Source organism: Bidens hawaiensis, unplaced genomic scaffold (assembly GCF_021521415.1).
Source record: "Bidens hawaiensis isolate Kalapana, Puna unplaced genomic scaffold, B.hawaiensis_p1.1 tig00006968_1, whole genome shotgun sequence".
NCBI classification, from domain to species: domain Eukaryota; kingdom Viridiplantae; phylum Streptophyta; class Magnoliopsida; order Asterales; family Asteraceae; genus Bidens; species Bidens hawaiensis.
Genome location: NW_027491478.1, coordinates 81,159 through 99,714, shown reverse-complemented (window position 1 = coordinate 99,714; position 18,556 = coordinate 81,159). Strand labels below are relative to the sequence as shown.

The 18,556-nt window shown below is 36.7% G+C and overlaps 1 protein-coding gene across 1 annotated transcript; it reads right to left on the bottom strand.

The window, feature by feature from the left end:
- Positions 1 to 7,059: 7,059 nt before the first annotated feature.
- LOC143634017 (uncharacterized) lies at positions 7,060 to 8,242 on the bottom strand. Its single transcript, XM_077102206.1, has 3 exons — positions 8,009 to 8,242; positions 7,718 to 7,851; positions 7,060 to 7,612 (listed from the first exon to the last, which is right to left on the bottom strand). Exons 1-3 carry the CDS (start codon positions 8,240 to 8,242, stop codon positions 7,060 to 7,062), a joined length of 921 nt encoding a protein of 306 aa, XP_076958321.1.
- Positions 8,243 to 18,556: the final 10,314 nt, after the last annotated feature.

The window sequence follows — 18,556 nt, the reverse complement described above, 5'->3', positions numbered from 1 at the left end:
CATCATGGTATTTTGATACATAAAAAGTTTCGTTTATCTAAGCTATTCTCGAACCCAAATGCGTTATCAATTACATGTTCATACTTCGTTGGTTAAATGCTACATTTATTTACCATGTTATTCTCGAACCCATTATTTCAATCACATGTTACGATGTTCATAATTCTAAATGTTTCATTCTTTAACTTCATTACCTCGTTTATTTCGTTTTTTAAATCGTTTACCTGGTTTAGACTCAATGATTTTATTTACTTGACTTAATGTTTCGCGTCGTCCTTGGTCTGAATGGTATTTCAATATGTTTTAGTAATGTTTACCCTTTAAATTCATTATTTTTTTTTCAACGTTCTATATGAGAATTTTATGTAATTATAAAGTCCTTGTCTTAAAACCACACAATAGAGCAAGTTATATGAACCATTCGACGATAGAGGTAATTATGGGTCGACACGTAATTATCAAAGTCCTCGCATGGAAAATATAATAAGTCCGGTTGTGCAAAATAACTCGGAACTTGGAATGATTTTTGGAGAACGGGGAAAATACAATATGATAAGGGCATTGTGGATACGCCGCTGGTACATCCTATATATAAGTGTCCTTGTCATATTTCCTATTTGTGGCGTTCTTTCGGGTCATTCAAAGATCTACGTTATTTTATTTTAATTATGCATGTATGAAATTGCTAAAATTTCCAACAACTCCGTTTATTAGTTGTTCTCTTTTATTTTTTTTTATTTTATTTTCGGGACGAAATTTCTAAAAGTTGTAAGTCCTGTAACATTCGTTACTTAACCCGAAAACCCGACCCATTTTAAATTTTCGGTTTTGTTTCTATTTTAATTTATATATTTTTATAATATTATTAATTAATCTCAGTTTTCATTAATGTATTTTATGTGATCATTTCTATGCAATTATACATTTCAACACCCTTGTAGTATTACATACTCATTTAAAACATTCATAATCAAGATCAAATATTTATGTACATGTCCCATGCAATTTACTAGAATTATTATTTAACTACAACTACTACTTTTATTATTTATAATATTTATTATTAATTTTATTATTATCATCATCTTTTCATATGTTATCTAACTAATAAAAACTAATGAATGTTTTAATTTAATAAAATTTATTAAAAGAGTTAAACCTTTTGAATACCCTAGTAAACAATTTTTAATTTGTGTTTTAATTATATTAAATATGATTAATATTCATAATTTCCATAAGACATAACAACTCTATATTTTTAATATAAAAGGAGGACAAATTTTTCCATTATTTTCACACCTCAATCCATTCGTTTCTTAAGTTTAAGAGCACTAACAAGTAAGTTGTTACCGTTTCAAACATTTTATAGCTTTCGTTTTGATTTTATCTTGAATGTTCATACTTGTTCATAAGTTGTTCTTCATGATCATGTTACTTTTATCATAAAAATATTATATCTTGGTTTTAAGAATCATTATGATCATGGATATCCAAGATGAACACTTTGATTTTTCTAAATCTTGTATCAAGCCTAGTTATTTTGCAAGAACAAACATGAATATATATTTATCTAAATCTTATGATTCGTTGATCATCATAACTTATAAACTTTCTTTTAAGTAAGATTATTTATAAAAATCTCTTTTATTTAAAATATTTTACAATAGATATAACATACTTCATATCTTTGAATTAATAATTCAATGAATTAATTATTGTTTATTTTATTTCAACATAACTACTATTTATAATTTTCTTTAAGAGAATTCATGCAAAACATTTAAGTTAATTAATTAATTATGTTACTTGGAAACACATGTTTTTTTTAAAGTTAACTTCATTAAAAAACGAGCAAGCCACAAGAAGGGGGCCGCTCACAACAACCAATTACAACATATACAAGGGGTATCTCACCCAACCATTCCAGTCAATCCTAGTACAGTTCGATCTATATTTTATCCAAATAAACGATAGCGACTTAACTGTAGCCATAACCTCAACCACTTTAGGAACGGACTTATCAAAAAACGCCTTATTACGTGTGACAATCGTCAATTTCAGGTTAACCTCGTTAACTCAACTCCGTTAATTCAAACTTTAAGATCGTTGAATCTATAACGCATACTTCATTACATTTAAACTAGGGTTTAAATGACGCTTAACACTTACTACATGTGTAGTAGTCTTTCGGGATTTGCACCGAAACGCAAACGATTGAGGAATAAACGAAGCACACTAAAACACTAATGATGTGATAACTATGTGTTAGGATTATGTGTTATATTATTGTCATGATTATGTGCAAGTTAGGATAGAATGTTCTAGAAAAACAACACTTGAAAGTAGAAGGACTAGAGTGTAACTTGTTTGTTTATAAATATATCACTAATAAACAAACCCTAACCTATTATTCTAAACCTACAACACCACCGATCGGCTCTCTCTCCCTCTCTTGACCCACGGCTGCCGTCCACCATCACACACATATACACATCAAATCAAGAGATTAATCCAAGAACTAGGTGCTAGGAAGGTATACTTGATCATCTCTTACCTCTTTGTTGTTTAATTTTGATGTTTGATGGGTTGTGTGAAAACCCTAAATCGGCCGATCTTGTATGTATGTGATTGTTATGATTCTTGTTAGTTGGATAATAGATTGATAACTAGATTGATATTGATACATGATTGATTGTTGTTCTTGATTTGAATTAAAACACAAACCCTAATCTTGTATGTATGGTGTGATTGATATGCATGGATAATAGTTATAGTGTCTAGAGGGTTATATGGATGCATGATAGTTCATAGATTGTTATTATGATGAGTTTTGATGTGAACAGATTCTGGACAGAACGTATATACGATGTTTAACTGACTGTAACGAAGTATAAACGTGAAAATTGATTGAGATTGTGGGTACTGCAGTAAACTAGGTTGAGTCTAGTTTCTATGAAGTATAAATTCGTAATTTTTGAATAAGTGGAAGTATACTTTTATGATTTTACAAAAACGTGATGCAAAGCTGAGCTGTTAGACCTGCTGTTAGGTTATGTTGTAAATGTTATATCTCATGAACTACGAGACCAATTGGGTTGGTTCCACTTCTGGAGATTGACTCACTGAGTTAGGAACCAAACCCAAGTGGTCTTGCATTTATTGGATTTTTCGTTTAACGGGAATTGCAAATAACATTCTGATGTGCATGAATCTGACTGATATAAGTTAGCTGTAATGTTTTGATCATTATGAACAATCTATATGGAATAAAAATAAGATAAAAGATGTTCTGGAAACCTAAGATATGTATGCTCCTGTGGTAATTTTTGGTAAATTAATTGAGACGTTATAATCGGTAAACTAGTGAAATCTTTCAAGTAGAAATTCTGTCATAACGAAACTAGCTGCTGAGTTGTATAGGAATGCATGAAATATGATAGTTTTTATATAATTGTTGTATTTTGACCAAAATACCCTTGCGGGGAATAGTTGCTAGTTGATTGCCATGAATTGACCAAATTGCCCTTATGGGGAATAATGGTTAGTTAGTCTTTGTTTGTTGACCAAAATGCCCCTACGGGAATAATTGCTAATAAGTATGTTATTAATACGTGACACGAAAGTAATTGCTCACTCATGTATCGTATCACAATTTTACTTGTTTAAGTCACACACGATTCACAAACGAAACACGAAACATGTTACGTGCATAGGTATTATGTGCCGAGTCTAGAGACTCGTTAAACATTCCGATACTTAGAAAATCTCTTTGTTATTTTAGAACGCTAGAGAGTTTTCTACGACGCGCATCACTCGGTGATCTAGATCGGATATTCTTCGCAAACAGTGAGTTCACTTACCCCACTCTTAAACTGTTTTCAAACGTTTTTCACTTGGGGGAGATAACATACTCCGATAAACATATTTTCTGAGATAAACGCATATGAAAGATTTTGTTATAAATTATATATCACTTGTAAAGGCTAAGCGGCATACGTAACATTTGAAGTCCCACACATCGGACCGGTTAATATTTGGAATAGCGAGTCACTTTTGGGTAGTACTACTGGGTTTGACAAACCCCACCCGACGCTAAGCTCAACTGGAGGTTGAGTGGGTGTAAATTTTGGCTAACACTTACCATGGTCTGGAGGACCTGGTGACGGGCACTTGATAAACAGTCAGCTTCGGTCGCGAACCACTTAGCGATACTTGTTGTATAGATTAGCTACCTATCGATATATAATTTGACATAACACTATCTGGTAATGCAAAACACTTAAACGCTGTAACGTGGTTACACACTTAAACGCTGTAACGTGGTTACACACTCAAACGCTGTAACGTGGTTACACACTCAAACGTCGTAACGGGGTTACGCAACATTTAAACGTCGTAACGAGGTTACGCAAAACGCTAAACGATTTATCTTATTTTACTTGTGAACTCACCAACCTTGTGTTGACACTTTTAGTATATTATTCTCAGGTAGCCGAGGCGGGCGCGCGGTTTAGGAGCATGCATTAATGAAAACACTTTTATTCTGCAAACTTAATTTTAACAGTTACATTTGGTTTTAAGTCGTCCTGCGTGACGCAACTTTTGAATTAAGGTTTTACGCTTCCGCACTTACTTTCATTTAAACGTTTTTCTTTGGTTTGGTTATAACAAATGATTCCGATCCTGCCAGTTCACACCCTCTGACGGTAAAACTCCGTTAGTGGATTTTGAGGATGTGACATTACGCTCCTTCCAAATCGCCCAGCAAGTAATCATAAAAATACACCAAACTATCTTCTTACGTCTGGAAAGTATTCTGCCAAGCAATCATTTCTTTAACCGAGCGGCTATTAGTAGGCAGTAAACGGCACCAACTCCAAACCTTGCACCAAACTTCAAAAGAGAACCTGCAATTGACGAAAACATAGCTGACCGTTTCTTCCTCGGAACTGCATAAAGAGCATGTAGTAGACGATAACGGGATACCTCTTTTAACCAATTCCGAACATGTAAGTACTCTCTCCTTTGCAATCCTCCAAAAAATAATGTTGACTTTTATCGGAATCCAATTTTCCCACCACATTCTTTGAACCGGTTGATCGTAAAGATTTTTCTTCATCGCTGCTTTAACATTAGCCCAGAGAATCCATCGCTGTTATTATCATCCCATATCCAAAGATCTCTACTACCACTGAAGTTAACATCAGACAGCAAAAATAACGCGTCTTGGGCTTCTGAAATTCTGGTCACAGTCGTAGCTCCCTTCATCCAATCACCAAAAATCCTAATGATCCCACCATCCATTCTGATCCGGTTACAAACAGGAGCATTTTTATCCGTCTCTGATTTAAAAAGAGTAGGCCAGCGCATCCATAACGGGGTGGTACCAACCCAAATGTCCTTCCAGAAACTGATGCGACTCCCATCACCAAGTTTACAAGAGATTAATTGATCAATTCGTCTCCCATCAAACCGAATGTTCCCTAAAAGAGAAACAATGGATTTCCAGACCCCAGGGCACGCTTTCTTGACTAGTAAAAACGTCCATTTATTCCTTCCACCATGAATACTAAGAATCAACTTTTTTCACAACCCTTGATAATCGGATTTGAACCTCCAAGCCCACTTTACGAGTAAAGCCAAATTCACCTCCGATAACTTAGAGATACCCAATCCCCCGAACCGTTTGGGTTTCGTAACAACATTCCAAGACACCCAATGTATCCCTTTCCCCTCTTTGCTGCCCATCCATAAGAATTTCCTCATAAGTTTCTCAATGTTTTCAAGAACTTGAGTCGGCGCTTTGAAAAGCGATAGGTAATACACCGAAAGGCTCGCTAGCATAGAATTAATCAAAGTTAAACGACCTCCAATGGATAAAACTTTAGCTTTCCAAGATTGTAATCTGTTGCGAATAGTATCTATCACCGGATCCCAATGAGCAATCCGGTTCATGTTTGCTCCGACTTTGATCCCCAAATAAGTAAACGGGAAGCTGCCCACTTTACACCCCATTGTTTCTGCCAAGCTGCTGACCTCCATATTCGAGACGCCCAAGCCGAATAAAAAGATTTCTGCACATTAAACTTCATACCCGAACACATATTAAAAACCCGTAACAACCTCGACAGCATAACAATATTCTTTCTAGACCAAGTCCCCAATAATAGAGCGTCGTCTGCATATAACATATGCGAGATAATAACTCCAATACCTGGTAAAGAAAACCCTTCCATATCCCCCAACCGACATGCTTTATTAATCATGCAAGCAAAAGCTTCCATAATAAATAAGAATAAGAAAGGCGATAGAGGGTCGCCTTGTCTGAGCCATTTTGGCAATTGAACTCAAACGTTGGCGACCCGTTAACTATCACCGCTGACCTGGCTTACTGAAGAATGCCTCTAATCCAAAGGCACCACTTCCCCGGAAACCCCATCTGCTCCAAAATATTAATCAAAAAATCCCAGTTCACGTTATCATACGCTTTCTCGAAGTCGATCTTGAACAGAAACACCTTCTTCTTACATTTTTTAGCCCAGCCAATAATCTCGTTTAGAACTAATGGTCCATCCAGAATGTATCTGTCTTTGATGAACGCCGATTGTGACTCCGAGATAACATCGTCCATAACATTCTTGATTCTTGCCACAATAACTTTTGAAATGACTTTACTAATAACCCCAATTAAGTTTATCGGACGATAGTCCTTTAAACCCAACGGCGTTTTAGTTTTAGCTATTAAGGTGATAAACGACAAGCTGCGGTCTTTATTAATAAGTCCCAAATCATAAAAGTCTTCAAACAATCTCATAAAATCATCTTCTAAAAGATCCCAGAAATGTTTAAGAAACCGGAAATTAAATCCATCCGGCCCCGGAGCCTTGTCAGAACCACAATCAAATACCGCTTTTTTTACTTCTTCTTTGCTGAAAGGGGCTATAAAATCTGCTCGCTTATCCACAGACACTTTCTTGAGCTCATTGTATTCAAATCTCGGCCATCTACTAACCATTTCACGAAACAACTCTCTATAAAACCACAAAACTTCTTATTTAACTAGAGGAGGATGTGAATCCAATCTCCATTAACCATAACACCCGAAATACTATTGGATGCTTTCCTTCCGTTAATACATCGATGGAAATATGTCGAATTATCATCCCCCATAGAAGCCCACTTCACCCGAGCTTTTTGTTTCAGATCTTTATTTTTCAACATAAGCAATCTCTCCACCTCTTTCTTACTCTCTTCCCAAATCCAAACCTCCTCATCCTCTAACTCCCCCTCTTCCACTTTAGCTTCTAAACGAGATATATCATGTTTTAGCATCTCTAATTCTGCCCCTTCCTTAATTGATAACAAGTGCCACCAAGATTTCAGACCCAACTTAACAGCCGCAAGCTTCTTGAATAAAGAAAGACTCGAAGGCTCATTGGACGTAGCTCTTTGCAAAACATTTTTAACAACCTCCTCGCATCCTTCCCTGTCAAGCCACGAGTCAAACCATCTAAAAGGTTTAGCCCCGTAGTTTAGATCAACCATAGTCAATAAAATAAGAGTATGATCGGATAACTCCCTTGGCAAAGCCCTTAGACACGCCCCATGCCATCTATTGAAAAAATCTTGACAAACAAGCATTCAGTCAATTTTACTCATTTTGGCCACATTACCCACTCCTGTCATGTACGTGTATCTGTTCCCCTGCATAAAAAACTCTTGCAAACTAGCTTCGTCAATAAAATGATTAAAATCCGACGACGCCCTGCTATTGAACTTCGAATTATTTCTTTCTTCCACCCATCTAACCGTATTAAAATCCCCAATCAACATCCACATACACGATTTACCCTGCATAACACTAAGCAATCTCTCTCATAAATTTTTCTTTTCGCACACCTTCTGGGGAGCGTACACGTTAACAATATTAATCAAACTACCATCTTCAACAAGGGTACCCGAAATCACAATATAATTGTTATCCTTGACCGTATGAATCCTAGAATACTTTCTGGGATTCCACAGATAAACCAAACCCCCCCGATTTTCCCCTCGCCCCAACTATCTCAGAATCAAAGCCCCCATTTCCCCACACCGAAGCATAATCAAAAATCGCCCCATCACCTAACATAGACTCTTGAATACATAGGAAATCAACCTTATTCTTTAAAACCAACCCCTTAACCCACTCTGGTTTACCAACCGAACCAAACCCTCTAACATTTAATGATAGAAAATTCATCGCAAACCTGTTTATAACCCTTCGCCTTCAATGGAATCCGAAATCATGCTTTCGAACCCCTGTAGATTACCTCCTAACCTCTCACCAAAATCGATTGTGGCTTTCGTTTCATCATTGATGGCCGACTTGTTATCTGGGACGCGGACTTCCTCTTCGTCGACAGCCTTCTAAATATTATAGTTCAACTCTTTGTCTTCTTCCTGCTCCTCCAATAAAACATTAAACGAGTTTGACAAAGTAACAGGTTCACCCTCTCTTGTTTTCAATACATTATTATCTAATCCCAAAATAATAGGCTCTAAATTAAATGGATCATCCTCAATCTTGGGCCCCTTAAGGGGCCTGACATTACTACTATATTGGGCCTTGCTAGAGGATTGGGCTTCCTCAACTAACTTTGCTTTATTCTTTTTTCGTTTGACCCGAGTAGCACTTGTTTGAAAATTCTAAACTTGAGGAGCCTTAATATCTCCAATATTATCTACCAAAATAATCTCTGGATTACTCGCCACCTTTCCATACTCAACCTGCTGACTAATAAACTGCTCATTTAATGTTTCCTTATATTGCTCGTTTTCCAAAATTACCCTTGCCGGAGTAAACTCCGGCTCCGGTATGTCCATGTCGTTAGAATTATACTGATTGGAACCTTTGTCCTGCTCAAACTTAGCACCACCGTCTTCAACAAATTCTGTTATCCATTCCCTGTCTTCTTCCTCGATCCAAATATTGAAATTCTTTCGTCTCCACTTCAAGAAGATCTCATCCTGAATCCGTGTCCCCTTATCAACTACCACACCTGTGTATTGGAACGACGAATCCAATTCAAGCCTTTTCGTGTCCGATTTTTGAATCAGCTTACCAAAGAAGCTTCCAATATCACTAATCACCCGGTCATCCAGTAAACTCAGAGGAATTCCAATTACTTTCAGCCACGCGATACGCTCGAACGGTGTCTCTTGCCCTTCCCAAACGACCGCCGATCGAAATTGTTCCGGTCTACCCAGGAGTTCATCCTTGGCCATCAGTGCATGCTCATTCGTCTTGAAGGAAATCAACACCTGTAATACCCCCAAGCATTTAACAACACCTTCCCCAGGTCCCATATCAATCAGAATACTTTTGATAGTTCTCAAAACCTCCAACGTAGTCACCCCCACAAGGAGAGACTTCCCATGCAAATTATCAAAAGAACAAATATTATCGTCTATCGTAATAGTTTTCCCTATCGAAGCCCCTGTGAATGCCTCCTTGAAGGACATAGTATTCGCTGAGAAACTTTCTTAGCACCATGCATCGTGTTGTCAAACGTAGGACGATCCTTTGGGATCTGGGCTTGCACCTTAGGATTCGTATAGGGTTTTCAAGCGTCTACTTCTCCTTCTTCTAGAACGAATCTAGAAACATTAACTTTCAGTTTGAAATCACCCAGACGAATAGCTGACAAAACCTTCACCATCTCTCTACTATCTTTGACATCTAATAGAGAAATAAATCCAAACTTTCTTCCTTCCTTGTCTCGTTTCTTTGCAATATAGATATCGAAGATGATACCAAAATTCCTTACTTCTTTGGCTAAATCCGTACCGCTGCATCTATCCGGGAGATTCGTGACGTAAAACTTGGTGATTCTTGAAAGGATTTCCACCGGAATCGGTTTCCGGCTGTTGTCCGGTGGCATCTTGAGAGAGACTATCTATAATTATAACAAATGTGTAATCATAGATTGTTATTAATATTATAATTTAATCTTATACTAATAAGTTATATTTATTTGTGTTGGTGCATGTTTTGTGACCGTCGCTATGCAATTCTGTTCAGCCGAAACGAAGTACGAAGTTTGAACAACTTCGCCATAGGCGAAGTTATTGCAACTTCGCCTACTGGCCCAAGCCCATGCCCGCGAAGTTGGTGTCTTTATATATACGTATATTTGTTTAGGTTTGAAAAATCCAGAAAATTAGAGTTGTGTGATCAGTTTATTTGTCTAGAGAGAAACTGAGAGGGAGAGTTGTGTGGGACGGCCCGAGGTAGAGCTCACCTCGGGTCGGCCGTGTCTTTGTTTTCATGTTTGGTATGTAACGAGTTATGATTATTATATGAAAGGATCTGCAGATGTGTTTATCCCATTCGTGTGTTTGTTCGTGTGTTTATATATGTGTAACTGTGTTCTTCGTCTTCTACACCATTAAACGAGTCTAGGAGGATTCCGCACTCCTAGACCTCGTGCGGATCTCGTATCGATCGGCGACGTCCCGGGGGGACTTACAAGTGGTATCAGAGCCTTAGGCTCTTATGCTATGGTTCGAGATCTGCGTTTTGGTGTTTCTGGCACGTTTCTGATGAGTTTCTGGCTGATCAGCGCCGCAGGCGAAGTTATGGGGTTCAGGCGAAGTTGTCGCTTAAATTTTAGGGTTTAGGCGAAGTTAGCAGCCAGGCGAAGTTATAGCCAGGCGAAGTTATTGACAGGCAAAGTTTTAGCCAGGCGAAGTTTTTGACAGGCGAAGTTTTAGCCAGGCGAAGTTATAGCCAGGCGAAGTTGACTTTAGGCGGAGTTAACGAGAAAAAAAAAAAGAGTGTTTTGGAGTTTTCGTCTGTATGGCCAAGTGTACACGATTATTGTGAGACCTAAGACGTTGTTCCGTCAACGAGTGAAACTTGTTATCTCTTGGTCTTACGTATGAACAAATACGTGTCAACTCTGGATATGGAGTTGAGGTTGTGAATGGGATATTGATTGAAACTGGATATTGACACATATTTGGGTATTTGTGGGCGATGAAATAGTTGTTGTTCGAGGTTGACCAACTGAAGAAAGTCAAATTGAACTGAAGGTTTTCGTCATTACTGGATTGCGGTCAGAGCATATTATTTATGTTATTTTCAAGGGGTTCGAGAATTGGATCCTGAAACGTGATGCTTATTATTAAAGTGAAAATTCTGGAACAAGTTGGATTTAATCGGCAATTAAAGTGTTTATGTTCTTGATCGTTATCCCTGGTGATTGAAGATGCTTCGGATTAATTAATGGTCATGTGTGTTAGATTCTGTCAAGGTGGTTTTGTGATGAAATTGATCACTTGATGTTGAGTAGTTGAAGATTAAACCTTATCGTATGCCGACGTGTTGGTGAAGTTGTGGAGGGAGCCCAACTTCACGTGTTGGTGAAGTCAGAAGGACTCACGTGATTTGTTGAGATGATCAATTAGGCACGGGGATGCATGCATTTCAAAGACCTCAATCTATATAGTCGGAGAAGCTTACACTGAAGGGGAGATCTGATATGGAAGACGTTGGGTAATTGGTAGATTCGTGAAGCTACAAGACAGTTTCAGACACGACTGGTTGAAGAGCAAACAGAAGATCATCAGTTAAGAGGGAGTCTGTTGGTGCATGTTTTGTAACAGATGATCTTTTGTGTTTGTTAGAAGAGAGCAACGGTCAAAGGGGAGTCTGTTGGTGCATGTTTTGTGACCGTCGCTATGCAATTCTGTTCAGCCGAAACGAAGTACGAAGTTTGAACAACTTCGCCATAGGCGAAGTTATTGCAACTTCGCCATATTGCAACTTCGCCATAGGCAAAGTTGTAACAACTTCTGCCATAGGCGAAGTTAGAGCAACTTCGCCATAGGCGAAGTTGTAACAACTTCGCCTACTGGCCCAAGCCCATGCCCGCGAAGTTGGTGTCTTTATATATACGTATGTTTGTTTAGGTTTGAAAAATCTAGAAAATTAGAGTTGTGTGATCAGTTTATTTGTCTAGAGAGAAACCGAGAGGGAGAGTCGTGTGGGACGGCCCGAGGTAGAGCTCACCTCGGGTCGGCCGTGTCTTTGTTTTCGTGTTTGGTATGTAACGAGTTATGATTATTATATGAAAGGATCTGCAGATGTGTTTATCCCATTCGTGTGTTTGTTCGTGTGTTTATGTATGTGTAACTGTGTTCTTCGTCTTCTACACCATTAAACGAGTCTAGGAGGATTCCGCACTCCTAGACCTCGTGCGGATCTCGTATCAATCGGCGACGTCCCGGGGGGACTTACAATTTATCTTCAAATCATTCTTCAACTAATAAACATCAAATGATTTATATAAACTTTATTCATTTGTGTTAAACACATTAAAAATCCCCAAGTCACCATTTACCATAAGTTAATTAAATTTATAATTCCGGTAGCTAGTCCTTGATTTTTGTATCTTCGTTATTATTTATAGTTCGTGAGATTCAATTGCTTCGTTTGTTAACTCGCTTTCGGTTATTATTTCAAGTTGTCTCCAATATCAAATGTGAGTTTCTCACACCCCCTTTTTACCTTTTTACTATTTTGGGGGGTAGCATATATATCCTATCAAAATTCAATTTCATTTATTTATTATTTACAAACTACAATTCGCATCATGGACTTGTGTGTTTACTTGTTACTTGCTCAAATATTACGAGCATTGATTTCTTCGATAAGTATGATCATACGCCCCCCTTTGCACTCAGGACCATTGTTTCTAGTGGAAAAGGGACTCCGATCTGAGTACGTTGGTGCACAATCCCAACTGGAAAAGACCTTCATTTATTCTTTACACTCATGGACCATTGTTTCTAGTGTAAAGAACCCTTATGTGTTTTCCAAGTTTTCATGGAATTGTATGGTTTTTATGTAGTATTTAAACTGTGTGAACTCACCAACTATTCAATTAGTTGACTTTATTTTATATATATGCTACAGGTACTTTCATTAGAGGATGAAATGAAGAGGATAATAGAAGTTAGGTTATCTAGATAATAAACAAGAAGATGTTTGTTTTGTTCCTTTTCCCTTGTGTTTGTTCATTTGAAATAACTTGTGTACTTGATGCTTTGGAATATTAATGATAATATTGTCACTTAATAGTGTCACATGTGTTTTGGGCAATCTGTACGTCACACTCAGGCGTTTCCACTTTGGCCGGGGTGTTACAATCAGGGTGTTTTATAACTCTGATCGTTTTTCCTAACTACGGTTCTAATGAAATATTCCGTTGCTAAATAATTAAATGAACACCGATACCACCAATCAATGTTCACGGCTTCCCTTCCAAGGTATAGGGATCGGGGGCTGTGACAAAAGGCCCGCGTGTCAAACTCATCATCATGGTTTAAAACATCTTACAACCTGAAGCAAAGTAGACACACATTCAAAAAGGTCCATATAGAAAGCATTGGGTCAAAAAAAGCATTACTCCTCACTCCCGAGCATTCCTCTTAAGTCCAGAACTCCTCCTAAATGCTTGCACGCCCAGGATAAGCACTTGACTGAGGGGCTTGTAGGTGTAGGGTACGTCAAACCCGATACGACCTTTTATTTATTACATTATGTATTATGTTTATTACATTATTATTTGTTTACTAACTAGGCCCATTAGGCTGGGGGTTTGTGGAGGTAACCCCTAACCGGGTCTGGCCCAATAAGGGTTAGGGTTTTATGATGGTAGCCACGGAGTTCCTATATAAGGAGACTTCATCATTCATTTGAAGGACCATTCTCTTGGACGCCTTCAACATATTTTTGTGTCTGAAAAAAAGGAGAAAACATGGTGTGATATTTAAAGTTGACATTGAAAAGGCATACGACTCGCTTAACTGGGAATTCCTTGACTCGATCTTGGACCAAATGAAATTTCCAGTTACGTGGAGGGGATGGATTTCGGCTATTCTAAAAGGGGCAGATCATCGGTATTGGTAAACGGGTCACCAACCCAGGAACTTTTTTGCTTTCGGGGTCTCCGACATGGTGACTGTCATACCCCGAAAATCTTAATTTTAAACAGCGGAAGACTTTGACCAAGTTTTTCGGGTGGTGACAGACGTCGTTTCAGCCAATCACATGTAAGTATACATTTCAAACGAAAGTTGAACTTTATTTAACCATCAGGTTATTACATGTGTCATATAACACGATTTTTATTCAATTTACAAGTTCAACATAAAGTCAACATTTTTCATTCAAACACAAGCCACAATTTTCCCCAGCTCTTCGCGAAGCTTCCATACTTCATTTAATTACCTGAAAAGAATATTAAAATAACGGTCAACACGATGTGTTGGTGAGTTTCCCTTTATAATAAAAATAGTCCACATATATACATATGAAATCGAAAACAAAATCCATATAATGATCTTTTGTCATTATATCCGATATCAATTCGTGTGTAATCGTCATTACACCCCGAATTATATCCAAAACTAACCCGTGTATAATGGCTTACCACCATTATAACACCAAACCGTATGTAATTATCTATCGTCATTACATCACAAAAACAATAGGCATTTTATTTCTTAACAAATCGTGATGTTGTAGACGAGCAAAGAATACAACATTACGTATGACTACCATAGTTGATAACCTGACACATACCAGACTCAAAATACGCCCACTTCTAACCCAACGCGATAGAAGTGGGGGTGTCACCCCGATAGATCTACCCATATTTATGTGCCCTTACTAATTCAGTTAATAGTTATTTAGCCAACTAGACTCATCCCACATTAGACACAATTTGTAAAATCAAATGCCCTTACAAAATCAATGGGTTCCATATGAAATGAAGAATATGCTTTTCCCCCAATACATAATTAATTATCGATTTAAAACAATTCCAGTTAAAAACGAAGGCGGGTACGATAGAGAAACTCACGGTTTGAAGCTTTTCGTTCCAGAATTTGCGTGTCCTATATTAGTACACGTTTTGTTAATAAAACTTGGTTTGAGTTTTTATATAAAACCCTTTTTAGTTTATTAGTCCTACTCTAGTGTCCACATAAGCACATAAGCAAATAAGCGAGTACACATAGTTTGGGTTTCCATTAACTATTATTTAAGTAACTAAATCAATTAATAAGCAATTAAAATATATAAATATAATAAAATATTTTAAGTTACAGTTGCTGGAAAGTTTTAAGAAAATATTAATCTTTTATTTTTCATAATTCTTGTCGGTTTTTTCGGTTTTATGTTTAAAACGAACCATTTCGGTTTTTCGTGCAAAAATGTAACTTTTAAATCATGAAAAGTACTTATTACATATATATTAGTCAATTTTTATAAGTTACTTTGTGAAAATTTATTATTTTCATTTTTGTTAATATTTTCTTAAAATATCAACTTTTTAACGTTTTCATGTCGGATTTCGCTATACGAGCCGTTTAGGACTAAGTTTTATCATCTTGTTATTTTCTCATATATTAACTTATGTTATATATGAGTATTTTATAACTTTAAGGGCTGTTCTAAAACAGTCCCTGAGAGTTGTGTCGGTTTCGTTTAAAAAGCCGATTTTTCGCCCGTTAACGTTACCGACAAGTCAAATAAGTTGAACAAGTATACACTAATCATCCTATGAACTAATAACACATATAATAACACATAATTCACCATAAATTCCAGTTTTGATCAAATCATTTTGCAAGACACGTTTAACCCAATTTTCAAGTTTCTAGTTCATATTCTAAGTTTATTAATAATGTTACTAATCAAGTTTTGTTATTTTTATATGAACAAATATCATATTAATACCTAAATTTCCAGGTTCAAATCATCATTTCATTTACGTATAAGTTCAAGTAGTTCATTAACCAATCAAATTATGAATTCCCTAAGTGTTTAACTAAGAACGTTTCCTATTATAGTAACTTTTAATTTTTGATAACTCTATCCAATTCAATCTTCCCACTTTTATTAAGTACTTTAATTCATTCAATTAGTCTGATAGGGTTTCATGCATTCTAAGTGTTCTATCCAATTTTGTTCTTTCAATTTATGATTCAGCAAAATTTTCTTATTTAGTAAGTTGTTTGCTAGTTCCATCAACGTGTTAACTAGTCCATCTTTTTAATCAGCATCCTATCTTAATTCAAGTATGCAATTCATCATATATCAAACACATTCATGCCAAGTATCCATATCAAAATCAAAAATTCAACTTTTCTTAAATTAAAATTTCCTTAATTAGCAACTTTAACAATTTTTGTTAATCTTCAAGTACCAACTATTGATTCTAGCATATATCTTATCTTATTTTCAATTAGATTATTCCATATCATTTCTTGATTCAAAAATCCATTTCAAAAATCCCTAATTAATCCAAAACCCAAAAATCCCCAATTTTTCAATTCTGAACCAACTCTTATTTTGTTTATCTCTAACAACAATTTCTCAATAATCCATATCCATATTATCAAACTATTGATCATTAATTATCCTAATTCCATTCTAACAACAAACCCTTACATCAAGTTCATTCAAATTTACAACCAACAATCAAGAGATTCAACAACACTTAAAGCAAGCTTAGCAATCAATGTATGATCTTTAAGATGAATGTATGCATGTATAATTGGGTTTAATCCTTCCTCTTACACACTCATAAATACATACGGGTCCATACACACACCAATATCCATAATTTTCACACTTCCAAGCTCAATCTCAACTCAAGAACACCTAATTTAACATAGTTAACCCAAGAAATCAACTCATAAACAAAACTTACTTGTGTTCTTGAATATCTAAATATAAGAATGAGAGTGTAGTGGGTGTGATTGTGATGTTTTTCCTTCCTAATCTTCTTCCTAGCTTGCTTGATTTTTTTCTTCTTGATTAATATCCATGGATCTTAATTGTAAGTATGTATGTTTATGATTTTTGAATTTGAGTGTGTGTATGTGTGTGTGTGTGTGTTTGGCCGTGGGTTTTAAGGAGAGAAAGGGAGTGAGTGGGTTGAAAGATGCGTGGTTGGTGATTATAACACATCAATGTTCTTGAAGATGCAATCATTGCCTTGTGTGTTGTCAACAAATGAAGCCTTCCAAGTGTTATGGTAATGATTATGGTAATAATTACAAATAACATGTGTGGTGGGTTGGCCATTGGTTTTGAGAAAACAAGGGGTGGTATGGTTTTAGGTTGGGTTGGTAAATGAGTATTTAACAATAATCTTAAGTTTCTGTTTTAACGTCTAACGAACTTTAGCTAATCAAACGAATTTCGTTTCTAATAATTTTTGTCAGGCTTTGAACGAAATTGGATTCTTGATAATACAAGCCTAAGAAACTAATTTTTGGAAATTGTTGACTTTGGGTCCTTACCGGGTCGTCCACCGACACTTGGTTACTTATTTGCAATTTTTGTGATTCGAGCCTTCTAGAATTAATTTTATACATTGTCTCGACTACTTTAGTAAGTATTTTAATTTTTCGAGATCATTTAGCCCCTTTAAAGATTTATTTACTTTTTGACTCGTTACCCGAGGTTATTCCACATTAGGCTCGTTACGTTGCGATTTTTGCACTTTTTGTTGACTTTGAAACGTCTATATCACTAATAAAGAAGATTTTTCTCATAATGACGAAATTTTATTGCTAATCAAGATTATATTAGTGAAGATTTTTGGCAGATGTCACAGTGACCCTCTATCCCCTTTTTATTAGTTTTGGCAATGGAGGCTTTGACGGTTATAACGAAATGGGCCAATAACTATGGTTTGTTTAAGGGATTGAGATATGGGGTTGGCGGGCCACTAATGACGCACCTTCTATATGCAGATGACGTAGTGTTTGTGGGAGAATGGGAGGTAGAGAATGTGTGGAATTTACGACGAATTTTAAGATGTTTTTATTTGGTATCTGGATTAAAAATTAATCTATCCAAGAGTTGGTTATCTGGAACACTAGTGGACGTTCAAGAAAGGATGGTGGTAGCAAATAGGAGCACGCTTCCGTTTAAGTACCTTGGGTTTTAGGTTGGCGCAAATATGAACTTGGTGGGTTCTTGGGATTTGATTGTAGACATGTTTAGAAAACGTCTGTCAAGATGGAAAGCAAAGAAACTTTCGCTTGGTGGGCGTAAAACGCTAATTAAATCGGTTCTCAACTCGTTACCGGCCTATTATCTTTCTTTATTTAAGGCACCGGAGGGGGCGTTGGAGAAAATGGATAGAATTCGACGAGTTTTCTTTCGGGGAGGGTCGGGGGAGGAGACAAAAATAAATTGGGTGGCTTGGGAAAAAATCACTGCACCGGTAATAAAAGGCGGACTCGGATTAGGGTCTTTACGCGAAACGAACCTTGCGATGCTCGTGAAGTGGTGGTGGAGATTCAAGAATGAAAAACGGGGTTATGGAGAAGCATTGTTTGGGCGTTTCATCACTTGGAGAGATCCTGGTCATTTATCCCGACAAAGGTCTAGCTACTGGGCCGTGGAAACATATTGTTGAAATAGCACGAGATATTGAAGAATTGGTGGTTAGTTTGGGTAATGAACTGAGATGGAAAGTGAATGATG

What these genes read in the sequence shown, in the direction of transcription:
- LOC143634017 (XM_077102206.1), bottom strand. Translation starts at nt 8,242, where the DNA reads ATGAATTTTCTATCATTAAATGTTAGAGGGTTTGGTTCGGTTGGTAAA. An exon ending in TATCTGTGGAATCCCAGAAA is followed by an intron (nt 7,852 to 8,008) that starts GTATTCTAGGAT and finishes AGTGTTATGCAG; the next exon opens with GGTAAATCGTGTATGTGGAT. An exon ending in GACGAAGCTAGTTTGCAAGA is followed by an intron (nt 7,613 to 7,717) that starts GTTTTTTATGCA and finishes TTTTTTCAATAG; the next exon opens with ATGGCATGGGGCGTGTCTAA.